This window comes from Pongo abelii, chromosome 10 (assembly GCF_028885655.2).
Source record: "Pongo abelii isolate AG06213 chromosome 10, NHGRI_mPonAbe1-v2.0_pri, whole genome shotgun sequence".
In the NCBI taxonomy this organism is placed as follows: Eukaryota; Metazoa; Chordata; class Mammalia; order Primates; family Hominidae; genus Pongo; species Pongo abelii.
Window position 1 is genome coordinate 67686592 of NC_071995.2, and position 12833 is coordinate 67699424.

General features: G+C 40.1%; 1 protein-coding gene across 3 annotated transcripts in view; it reads right to left on the bottom strand.

The window, feature by feature from the left end:
- BEST3 (bestrophin 3) overlaps positions 1 to 12833 on the bottom strand; it is a 59982-nt gene that overhangs the window by 30839 nt on the left and 16310 nt on the right. For 2 of the 3 annotated variants that reach the window (XM_009248024.3, XM_002823512.4), the window contains 3 exons: positions 8549 to 8703; positions 6988 to 7065; positions 6724 to 6876 (listed from right to left, as the gene is read on the bottom strand). In XM_009248024.3, coding sequence (XP_009246299.1) covers positions 6724 to 6876; positions 6988 to 7065; positions 8549 to 8703 — 386 coding nt within the window. Of the gene's footprint in view, positions 1 to 6723; positions 6877 to 6987; positions 7066 to 8548; positions 8704 to 12833 lie in introns of those variants that run through there. The other variant, XM_009248023.4, reaches the window with a different exon arrangement.

Below are 12833 nucleotides of genomic sequence, written 5' to 3' on the forward strand. Positions count from 1 at the left end.
CCTCCCCCCACCCCACAACAGTCCCCAGAGTGTGATGTTCCCCTTCCTGTGTCCATGTGTTCTCATTGTTCAATTCCCACCTATGAGTGAGAATATGCGGTGTTTGGTTTTTTGTTCTTGCGATAGTTTACTGAGAATGATGATTTCCAATTTCATCCATGTCCCTACAAAGGACGTGAACTCATCATTTTTTATGGCTGCATAGTATTCCATGGTGTATATGTGCCACATTTTCTTAATCCAGTCTATCATTGTTGGACATTTGGGTTGGTTCCAAGTCTTTGCTATTGTGAATAATGCGGCAATAAACATACGTGTGCATGTGTCTTTATAGCAGCATGATTTATAGTCCTTTGGGTATATACCCAGTAATGGGATGGCTGGGTCAAATGGAATTTCTAGTTCTAGATCCCTGAGGAATCGCCACACTGACTTCCACAAGGGTTGAACTAGTTTACAGTCCCACCAACAGTGTAAAAGTGTTCCTATTTCTCCACATCCTCTCCAGCACCTGTTGTTTCCTGACTTTTTAATGATTGCCATTCTAACTGGTGTGAGATGGTATCTCATTGTGGTTTTGATTTGCATTTCTCTGATAGCCAGGGATGGTGAGCATTTTTTCATGTGTTTTTTGGCTGCATCAATGTCTTCTTTTGAGAAGTGTCTGTTCATGTCCTTTGCCCACTTTTTGATGGGGTTGTTTGTTTTTTTCTTGTAAATTTGTTGGAGTTCATTGTAGATTCTGGATATTAGCCCTTTGTCAGATGAGTAGGTTGCGAAAATTTTCTCCCATTTTGTAGGTTGCCTGTTCACTCTGATGGTAGTTTCTTTTGCTGTGCAGAAGCTCTTTAGTTTAATTAGATCCCATTTGTCAATTTTGGCTTTTGTTGCCATTGCTTTTGGTGTTTTAGACATGAAGTCCTTGCCCATGCCTATGTCCTGAATGGTAATGCCTAGGTTTTCTTCTAGGGTTTTTATGGTTTTAGGTCTAACATTTAAGTCTTTAATCCATCTTGAATTGATTTTTGTATAAGGTGTAAGGAAGGGATCCAGTTTCAGCTTTCTACATATGGCTAGCCAGTTTTCCCAGCACCATTTATTAAATAGGGAATCCTTTCCCCATTTCTTGTTTTTGTCAGGTTTGTCAAAGATCAGATACTTGTAGATATGTGGCATTATTTCTGACGGCTCTGTTCTGTTCCATTGATCTATATCTCTGTTTTGGTACCAGTACCATGCTGTTTTGGTTACTGTAGCCTTGTAGTATAGTTTGAAGTCAGGTAGTGTGATGCCTCCAGCTTTGTTCTTTTGGCTTAGGATTGACTTGGCGATGCGGGCTCTTTTTTGGTTCCATATGAACTTTAAAGTAGTTTTTTCCAATTCTGTGAAGAAAGTCATTGGTAGTTTGATGGGGATGGCATTGAATCTGTAAATTACCTTGGGAAGGATGGCCATTTTCATGATATTGATTCTTCCTACCCATGAGCATGGAATGTTCTTCCATTTGTTTGTATCCTCTTTTATTTCCTTGAGCAGTGGTTTGTAGTTCTCCTTGAAGAGGTCTTTCACATCCCTTGTAAGTTGGATTCCTAGGTATTTTATTCTCTTTGAAGCAATTGTGAATGGGAGTTCACTCATGATTTGGCTCTCTGTTTGTCTGTTATTGATGTATAAGAATGCTTGTGATTTTTGCACATTGATTTTGTATCCTGAGACTTTGCTGAAGTTGCTTATCAGCTTAAGGAGATTTTGGGCTGAGACAGTGGGGTTTTCTAGATATACTATCATGTCATCTGCAAACAGGGACAATTTGACTTCCTCTTTTCCTAATTGAATACCCTTTATTTCCTTCTCCTGCCTAATTGCCCTGGCCAGAACTTCCAACACTATGTTGAATAGAAGTGGTGAGAGAGGGCATCCCTGTCTTGTGCCAGTTTTCAAAGGGAATGCTTCCAGTTTTTGCCCATTCAGTATGATATTGGCTGTGGGTTTGTCATAAATAGCTCTTATTATTTTGAGATACGTCCCATCAATTCCTAATTTATTGAGAGTTTTTAGCATGAAGGGTTGTTGAATTTTGTCAAAGGCCTTTTCTGCATCTATTGAGATAATCATGTGGTTTTTGTCTTTCGTTCTGTTTATATGCTGGATTACATTTATTGATTTGCGTATATTGAACCAGCCTTGCATCCCAGGGATGAAGCCCACTTGATCATGGTGGATAAGCTTTTTGATGTGCTGCTGGATTCTGTTTGCCAGTATTTTATTGAGGATTTTTGCATCAATGTTCATCAAGGATATTGGTCTAAAATTCTCTTTTTTTGTTGTGTCTCTGCCAGGCTTTGGTATCAGGATGATGCTGGCCTCATAAAATGAGTTAGGGAGGATTCCCTCTTTTTCTATTGATTGGAATAGTTTCAGAAGGAATGGTACCAGCTCCTCCTTGTACCTCTGGTAGAATTCGGCTGTGAACCCATCTGGTCCTGGACTTTTTTTGGTTGGTAAGCTATTGATTATTGCCACAATTTCAGCTCCTGTTATTGGTCTATTCAGAGATTCAACTTCTTCCTGGTTTAGTCTTGGGAGGGTGTATGTGTTGAGGAATTTATCCATTTCTTCTAGATTTTCTAGTTTATTTGCATAGAGGTGTTTGTAATATTCTCTGATGGTAGTTTGTATTTCTGTGGGATCGGTGGTGATATCCCCTTTATCATTTTTTATTGCATCTATTTGATTCTTCTCTCTTTTTTTCTTTATTAATCTTGCTAGCGGTCTATCAATTTTGTTGATCCTTTCAAAAAACCAGCTCCTGGATTCATTTATTTTTTGAAGGGTTTTTTGTGTCTCTATTTCCTTCAGTTCTGCTCTGATTTTAGTTATTTCTTGCCTTCTGCTAGCTTTTGAATGTGTTTGCTCTTGCTTTTCTAGTTCTTTTAATTGTGATGTTAGGGTGTCAATTTTGGATCTTTCCTGCTTTCTCTTGTGGGCATTTAGTGCTATAAATTTCCCTCTACACACTGCTTTGAATGCATCCCAGAGATTCTGGTATGTTGTGTCTTGGTTCTCGTTGGTTTCAAAGAACATCTTTATTTCTGCCTTCATTTCGTTATGTACCCAGTAGTCATTCAGGAGCAGGTTGTTCAGTTTCCACGTAGTTGAGCGGTTTTGAGTGAGATTCTTAATCCTGAGTTCTAGCTTGATTGCACTGTGATCTGAGAGACAGTTTGTTACAATTTCTGTTCTTTTACATTTATTGAGGAGAGCTTTACTTCCAAGTATATGGTCAATTTTGGAATAGGTGTGGTGTGGTGCTGAAAAAAATGTATATTCTGTTGATTTGGGGTGGAGAGTTCTGTAGATGTCTATTAGGTCTGCTTGGTGCAGAGCTGAGTTCAATTCCTGGGTATCCTTGTTGACTTTCTGTCTCGTTGATCTGTCTAATGTTGACAGTGGGGTGTTAAAGTCTCCCATTATTAATGTGTGGGAGTCTAAGTCTCTTTGTAGGTCACTCAGGACTTGCTTTATGAATCTGGGTGCTCCTGTATTGGGTGCATATATATTTAGGATAGTTAGCTCTTCTTGTTGAATTAATCCCTTTACCATTATGTAATGGCCTTCTTTGTCTCTTTTGATCTTTGTTGGTTTAAAGTCTGTTTTATCAGAGACTAGGATTGCAACCCCTGCCTTTTTTTGTTTTCCATTTGCTTGGTAGATCTTCCTCCATCCTTTTATTTTGAGCCTATGTGTGTCTCTGCACGTGAGATGGGTTTCCTGAATACAGCACACTGATGGGTCTTGAGTCTTTATCCAGTTTGCCAGTCTGTGTCTTTTAATTGGAGCATTTAGTCCATTTACATTTAAAGTTAATATTGTTATGTGTGAAGTTGATCCTGTCATTATGATGTTAGCTGGATATTTTTCTCGTTAGTTGATGCAGTCTCTTCCTAGTCTCGATGTTCTTTACATTTCGGTATGATTTTGCAGTGGCTGGTACCGGTTGTGCCTTTCCATGTTTAGCGCTTCCTTCAGGAGTAGAGCAGTTTTTTTCAACCTTGGCTGCACATTAAAATCACCCGAGGAGCTCTTAAAAAAACCTGACTGATGCCTGGGTCCCTCCCCAAGAGATTCTGATTTAAGCAGTGTGAGGTTGAGCCCAGGCATCAGTGTTGGATAAAGCTCCCAGGGGATTTTCATATGTGGCTCTTATTTTAAGTGCCTTTCCTTAGGCAGGTCTGTGCCCTGAATCAGTGAGCCTCACAGTGATATCTATGTTGAAGTTCTTGTCACCAGTTCCATGGGGCTATCTGCCCTTTCTTGCCTGGAGATCTACTTAGATTAATTAAGGGTACTGGTTGAGTCCTGAAACCTATTTTTATTCTCTCCAGATTTTTATTTTTATGCAATCAGTCCTGCATATATTATCATAGTCTACATTAAATTGACAAAATGGCATGTATGTTTCTGAATTGACCAATCTCAAAATATATCTTTTATTCCACTGGGAGCTGCATTTTCAGCAAGTAACTGAGTGATATACTATTCATAAGGTTAAGATGGCTTTTCTACACTTTGAAAAGATTTATAAATATCCTAATTGTTGAGATAGAACAGCTGTTTAGAAATGGAGGCACAACCCATTAGTGTTTAGGTTTGCCTATCTTTTTTTTTTTTTTTTTTTTTTTTTTTTTTTTTTTTTGAGATGGAGTTTCGCTCTTGTTGCCCAGGCTGGAGTGCAACGGCATGATCTCGGCTCACGGCAACCTCCGCCTCCCAGGTTCAAGTGATTCTCCTGCCTCAGCCTCCCAAAGTGCTGGGATTACAGGCGTGTGCCACCACACCCAGCAGGTTTGCCTATCCTTTAATGGAGCTAAGATTGTGCCTTTTAATAGTTTGTCTTTTAAGATTTATTTTTTTTGTTTTAGACAGGGTCTTGCTCTGTTACCCAGGCTGGAGTGCAGTGGTGTGAACATGGCTCACTGCACCCTCGGCCTCCTGGGCTCAAGTGACCCTTCCATCTCAGCCTCCTAGGTATCTGGGACTGCAGGCATGCACCACCATGCCCACTAGTTTTTTGTATTTTTTTTTTTGTAGAGATGGGGTTTCGCCATATTGCCTAGGCTGGTCTTGAACTCCTGAGGAATCCTCCTACCTCAGCCTCCCAAAGTGCTGGGGTTACAGGCATGAGCCACCGCGCCTGACTTTAAAACAGTTTATAAAGGAAAAGGTTGTAAATATTTTAGAAAGCGTGTCAGAAGGAAGGAACCATTATCTGCTCTTTACAGGCTGGTCAAGCACCTTACATGGACACAAAACAAAGAATAAAAAGCTTGGTGCAACTCAGGGGAAAGAAAGAAAAGTACTTTTTGAGAATGATTGAGTATTTGGGCCACTGTGGTGATTTTATATTTATAAAGCTAAAGTCTACTTTTTCCTCTAATGGAAAATGAAAGTCATTAGTCTCTTCTGCTTTCTTGCTCTTATGCAGGTAGAAATAATTAAGAATCATGGTAATCTGATTAAAAATGCTTTTGCCATTTGTAAGGGACTTGGCTTTACTCTTTGGAGTATAATTTGAAATGTCAACATATTATGTTTTTGGTTAAGATTCAAACCAGTGAAAGGAAAGGCTTCTGCAGGGAAAATTTCACTGCAACCTGAAGGCCTCAACGGGTCACGACAACATGTGGCTCTTTGGAAGGCCAAACATTTGAAAATTCTACTTTACAAATATCATCTTCATACCATCATTGCCTTTCAATGAACTTGATGAAACTATTGTCATTGATTTTTTCTATCACATACTTCCCATTTGGAAGTTTACAGAGGTGATGGAAGAATCAGGTCTTTGATATTTACACACATACATTTGAGGAGGTGGTTGTAAAGGGAGGGGAAGCAAGGAAAATTCTACACAGATAGTTAGGCAAGCCATTCTCACCTCCTGAACTTGTTTAATTCCCTGGCAAACCAGATGTTGTCATTGTTTCTCGTGTTTCTGGTTCTGATTCTGATGAATTCTGAGTCTCAGTTCTGGTTTTGAAAATGGGGTACATTTAGACCAGGCGTGGTGGCTCATGCCTGTAATCCTCGGGAGGCTGAGGTAGGAGAATTGCTTCAACCTGGGAGGTGGAGGTTGCAGTGAGCTGAGATTGCGTTACTGTACTCCAGCCTGGGCGACAGAGCAAGACTCTGTCTCAGGGAAAGTAAAAAAAAAAAAAAAAGAAAGAAAATGGGGTACACTTAATGTTGTGGGACACCTAGCAGAATTTCAGGGAATTGCAATAACTATAGAGTTGAGCAGAACCAAGATTCTACTACAATATTAATGGTTAAGTCTGATTTACAAGGCTTCTTGTTGACTTTTTTATTCTGCCTAGTTGCTTATTGTGCAACTTATTGCAACTTATTGCAATATCAATGCAAGTACACTTACTACTTTAGTTACATTATTATAATCCTAATGGGAACACACAGAGACTTAAAAGAGAATCAATAGCCATAAGAGTGTTCTAATCTCTGCACAAATGAGCTGCTTCAGACAGTACTGACTCTATCCCTGTCACTTGAATCTCTGGCAGAAAAGTAATAACATTGCTGAGCTATTACATGTTAAATCTGCCTTTGACTCACTCATGAATGATTGCTAAAGACTCAGTAAATGATCAGTGTGGAGAGTCTGGAACACAACAGATGACAAAGTGGGGCCCTGAGACCATTGGCTACCTTAAGCCATCCTGCATAGAAGAAGAATTGTAGGAGGGTGAAGATTGGAATGTAAAGATCCAAGTCATGCCCTGCATAGCCTTTGGTGGGATCCAAAAACTGGCGTCCAATCAGGCACGCAAAGAAGAAGGTATAGACAGCAAGAGTGACAACCTGGAACAGAGAGAGACCAGAGTGAGGGGACAGTGCTGGCCTCCCGCAGCAAAGCTGCAGTGCCAAGGTGGGCAAGTAGAAATAAAGAATTCCGTGCAAAGTATTTCTTACCTGGGTGTAAACCAGCGGAATCCCAACCCAGTCATAACCGAATAAGAGGCTGCACCAAGAGCGGTATCGATTCATTTCCTAAGCCAGAAACAGATCAAGCATGATTTACTAAGATGACGGGTGTGGTAATAAGTACTTACTGGGATTCAGAATGTGAGCATGTCTTTTACAGGACTGACTGTAAGGCTAGTAAATTGGTTCCCAAGGATACTCCAAAAGGAAAGTTCTAAAAATGATAATCAATCAATGAACATCATTGGAGCAATGAGTTCATTGACGAGTACATTTGGACATTTTAAAAAATATTAAAATAAGTCATGGCCAGGTGTGGTGGCTCATGCCTATAATCCCAGCACTTAGGGAGGCCGAGGCAGGAGGATCTCTTGAGCCCAGTAGTTTGAGATAAGCCTGGGCAACATAGAAAGACATTGTTTCTATAAAAAATAATAAATTAGCTGGGCTTGGTGGCACACGCCTGTAGTCCCAGTTACTCCAGAGGCTGAGGTGGGAGAATCACTTGAGTACAAGAGGTCAAGCCTGCAGTGAGCCATGATTGTACCACTATGCTGCATGTAGCCTGGACAACAGAGCGAGACTCTATTTCCAAAAAAAAAAAAGGACTTCATAGAAATATCCCCCCGCCATTCTATTGAACCCATAATTTCCAACATGTATATTGGCCCAAAGTCATGGTGAGAAGGAAATTGTTAATATTTTAAATAAGTAATTTTTATCGATTTTGGTAGGTAATCTGGAAAGCAAATTTTTTGTTTCTCTCATTTTAAAACATGCTTACTGTAGATCTTAGAAAAGAGATGTAATTACTCCTGTTTCTTCCCACAAATGGAGACTGTAACACTTACATTGATGGAAAATCTATCTCTGAAGCAGGAAGGACAGGATTCTTTGATTTTTTTCATCTATTGCACACAAGTTATTACGGAAGACTAGGGAAAAGAGTTCACATTAATTTGGGCGCTATTTTTAAACAATTCACTCCCGTTAGCCTAATCCAGGGAGGGGACTATCATGGCACAAATATACCCAGCCCTTACATAAAGAAATTTTTTTCAGATGATTTCAGGGTTATTTTGTTTAATGAAAATACTATTTTACTTACTAGAGTATCTGAAAGGCTGGCTTAACCTCGCGATATTCCAATTTTGGGGAAATATTAGGCTGGGGAGGTTTATTTCTCCTCCAGGTTTTTTTCTAGGATCTTGGAGCCAGGGATGGCAAATATACTACATGGGCACCAGAGCTTTTCGAGCCCTTGGCGACCCTTAGCTAATCAATCAAGGAATACTTTCTTACAGAGCCTATTACAAAGCATGATTCTGTTTAAAACGCAGCTTCCAAGGAACCATTTCCAAGCAACCTGAGTTTAACCTGTGTACCACCTCTGTCCTGCATGTTGAGGGGTCTGACACTAGTCCAATCATTCCAGTTCCTCTGGAACCAGGACTGAACAAAGCTGACTCTTCCTGGTCTAACGTGTTATATCCAGGTCCTTCTTGGTCTCTAATTAGCATATTTTTCTTATGATTTATGATATACTTACAGTCATCAATGATTGCAGATCAACACTGTCTCTGATTCTACCTTCATTCCGGGCTTTAGTTGCAAGATTTCCAAACCAGATGAATGGAACCCAATATTTCAGATGAGGAGACTTGAGGTGGTTGAATAATTTCCTTTCATCTGTTGTCATAAAACCTTTACAAAAAAATAAAAATAGGTAGGTATACAGACTTAGTTTGACACTAATATGTTACCATATTTCAGCATCTATATAAAAGCATATAATGAGGGGATATTAAAGAAACATGGAATAAAGGTTCCTGTCTCAAGTAGTTTATACTTGCATTAGAGTTAAAGAATGTGTGTGTGTGAGTGCACATGCACACACACATACATATACATGCACACCCACAAGTTATATAAAATCCCTGATAGAGGAGGCCATTAGGAGGTAAGGAGACATTAAATGTGAACTAGAACATTTGGGGAAATTTCTTCTTTAGGTTTTGGTTTAGTCATCTAAAGTTGGGAACCATAATACTTAGAATTGTTATGATTAAAATAATAAAATATGATAATGTATGTAAAGCACTTGGCATAGTGCCGAACACATGATTCACACGACTTTTCTCCCGATCTCTCCTTTCCAAGTCCTACTTAATCATGTCCTCCTCTCTGAAGCCTTCCTTGAGTCCTTCTTTCTCTTTCCTGGGGAATTTCTTCCCTTTAAAGTTCCCACATAGTACTCGCTCTTGGCTTGCATCATAGTAATATTACACATAAATGTTTCCCTTACTATGACCCTTTTGAAGGGCAAAGAGTATATTAATGCTCATCATCCCCACAGCATTTTGCACATACTTTAAAATTGTTTCTTTGTGGCCGGGTGCAGTGGCTCACGCTTGTAATCCCAGCACTTTGGGAGGCTGAGGCAGGTGGATCACTTGAGGTCAGGAGTTCAACACCAGCCTGGCCAACATGGTGAAACCCTGTCTCTACTAAAAATACAAAAATTAGCCGGGCATGGTGGCACACGCCTGTAATCCCAGCTACTGGGGAGGCTCAGGCATGAAAATCGCTTGAACCCAGGAAGCGGAGGTTGCAGTGAGCTGAGATCGTGCCATTGCACTCCAGCCCAGGCGATAGAGTGAGACTGTCTCCCCCGCCCCAAAAAAAGGGTTTCTTTGTGTGTGTGTGTTTGCATGTGTGTATGCATGCGTGTGTGTGTGTGTGTGTGTGTGTGTATAAAATGCAATTTGCTTGGGCTTGCAGTGACCTCTCTGAGCCTGAATTTTCTCATCTGTAAAAGAGAGATAATATTTGCTTCACAGGTATGTTGTAGAATTACCTGAGATGATGAACATATGTCAAGATGTTATTTAGCATAATGCTTAGCACACACTTAGCACCCACAAAGCACTAAGGCATATTATGTGAAACTTTAATTTTCCTCTGCCTTCTCCTCCCTCCCCAAACACCAAGGGAAGAGGAGATTGAATGACTGAATAAGAGGAATAAGGTAACAGGTTTATTTAATAAACATTTGTTGAATGCCTACTATATACCAGGGTTTGTTTGCAACAAGATGCACTTTAAAACTTACAGTTTACACTTGATCTTTTTTTAGATGGCGTCTTGCTCTGTTGCCCAGGCTGGAGTGCAGTGGCGCGGTCTCGGCTCACTGCAAGCTCTGCCTCCAGGGTTCAGGCCATTCTCCTGCCTCAGCCTCCCGAGCAGCTGGGACTACAGGCGCCTGCCACCACGCCCGGCTAATTTTTTGTATTTTTAGTAGAGACGGGGTTTCACCGTGTTAGTCAGGATGTCTCAATCTCCTGATCTCGTGATCCGCCCTCCTCGGCCTCCCAAAGTGCTGGGATTACAGGCGTGAGCCACCGCCCCTAGCCGATCTTTTCTTTTTAAAAATTTTGATTGAGTAATTCAAATGGTACAAAAATCTCAAAGGGCCAAAGGACTGTTAGTGGAGAAAGTCTCCTTTTCCCAGCCATAAAGTTTCCCTCCCTGGAGGAAATCACGATGATCCATTTATTGTGTATCTTTCCAGAGAAATCTCATGGATTTTCATACAGGCCTATTTTTAAAAACACAAATGATTTTATACTACATATGTATCTGCCATTTGCTTCTATTTTTCCGGTATATCTTGAAGATTTAAAAAATTAATATATAGAGAGCAGCAGCATTCCTTTTAATGGCTGCTGTCTATATATTAACATTAATTAATAGTTAATAGTATATATTTTATTTAGCTAGTTCCTTTTTGAATAGACATTTAAGACATTTAAGTTGTTTTTGATTTTTTTGCTACTAAAAATAATGCTGTAATGACTCTCCTGGTATTTACCCCCTTGGCTCTTTAAGTAGCTTTTAAATGTTAATTATGATTTAATATAAATAGTGTTTTCTGAATGAAAACTTACTTCTAAAACTGATTTTTATTAGATATTAATTTTTGAGTTTTTTTTTCTCAGAAATGCAGTCATTTGCTTATGGAATTCTGATACTACATTCAGACGAAAATCAACTTTTGCCCTAATATAACACATTTTTCTATCTTTAACCATCTGTAATCAGTTAACAAATCTGGTTGACCTATTTAAGGTAATCCTTTTGCCAGGTGCAGTGGCTCATGCCTATAATCCCAGCACTTTGGGAGGCCCAGGCAGGAGGATTACTTAGGCCTGGAGTTTGTGACCAGCCTGGGCAATATAGCAAGACTTCATCTCTAATAAATACATTAAAAAAAAAATCCTCCCTCCTTATGACGCAGGCCAAATTTTATTTAAGAGGTAGTGTTTCAGTAAAAAAAAAGTCAAAGGAGGAGTGAGGTATGCCCATTTTTAGAGTCATCAATTTATAGAGCTTTGGTGTTCTCTAGATCTTTGACGTGACCTAGGCTGTTGTTTTTAAGAATAAGATACAAAGGCCATAGGTCTGAATCACTTGTGATATCTATTAAATATGGAGAGGCCTGGACCCCGACCCTGACTACTAAATCAGACTCAGTAGGGCAGGAGTTCTCAACCCAAGTCTGCACCTTAGAATCTCATAAGGGGACTTTTAGAAAATACCAATGGCAGCAGGGCGTGGTGGCTCACTCCTGTAATCCCAGCACTTTGGGAGGCCGAGGCGGGTGGATCACTTGAGGTCAGGAGTTCGAGACCAGCCTGACCAACATGGTGAAACCCAGTCTCTACTAAAAATACAAAAATTAGCCGGGTGTAGTGGCAGGGACCTGTAATCCCAGCTGCTTGGGAGGCTGAGGCAGGAGAATTGCTTGAGCCCGGGAGGCGGAGGTTGCAGTGAGCCGAGATTGTGCCATTGCACTCCAGCCTGGGTGACAGAGTGAGACTCCGTCTCAAAAAAAAGAAGAAAATACCAACAGCTGGGTCTTATATCCTTAGAGATTCTGATTCAATTGATCTAGGATGAGACCAGGCATCAGCATTCTTTTAAATTTTCCTGGGTGATTTAATAGAATTGGGTCTAGGCAGTTGCATGTTTACCAAGCCGTGCAGAAAATTCTGACATATAGTGGTGTTTGAAAATCACTGTCCCACTAACTGAAGGTTCTGTTTATTTAGGATTTGAAATAAACAAACTAACAACTACAAAGCCAATATTTACCAACAGGAGACTAGTTTTAGATAACACTTGGGTTATTTATACTAGCTTAGAAGGGTTCTCTCCATGCCTGGAGAATGGTACTCTCCCTGGAAGTGTAAATTAAAAATGAGCTTGGTGATTCTCTTCTTGCTTCTCAGTGCATCTCAGAGTTGTTGCACAATCTAAAAAATCTATTTTGTTGTTTGTTTTTTAAAGAATTGCAGAGCATGATTAAATCTTTTTTTTTTTTTTTTTTTTTCAATTTTTAATGGGACAGAGTCTCCCTCTGTCATCCAGACTAGAGTGCAGTGGTGTGATCTTTGGCTCACCCTCAACCTCCCGGGCTCAAGCAATCCTTCCATCTCTGCCTCCTGAGTAGCTGGGTCTACAGGGGCATGCCACTATGCCGGGCTAATTTTTGTATTTTTTGTAGAAACTGGGTTTCACCATGTTGCCCAGGCTGGTCTTGAACTTCCTGGGCTCAAGTGATCTGCCCGCCTTGGCCTCCCAAAGTGCTGGGATTACAGCTATCTGCCACTGTGCCTGGCCAGTTAAATCTTATTGGATGAAGTTAATAGATAAAGTTGATCTGTCTCGGCTCTATGCTTAAAGACTTGCTGTAGCCTATTCTCACATATTCCATGTCAATTGTCTAACAGTTATATTTTTGAGACCTATAGTGCAATTTTAAAAAATGATCT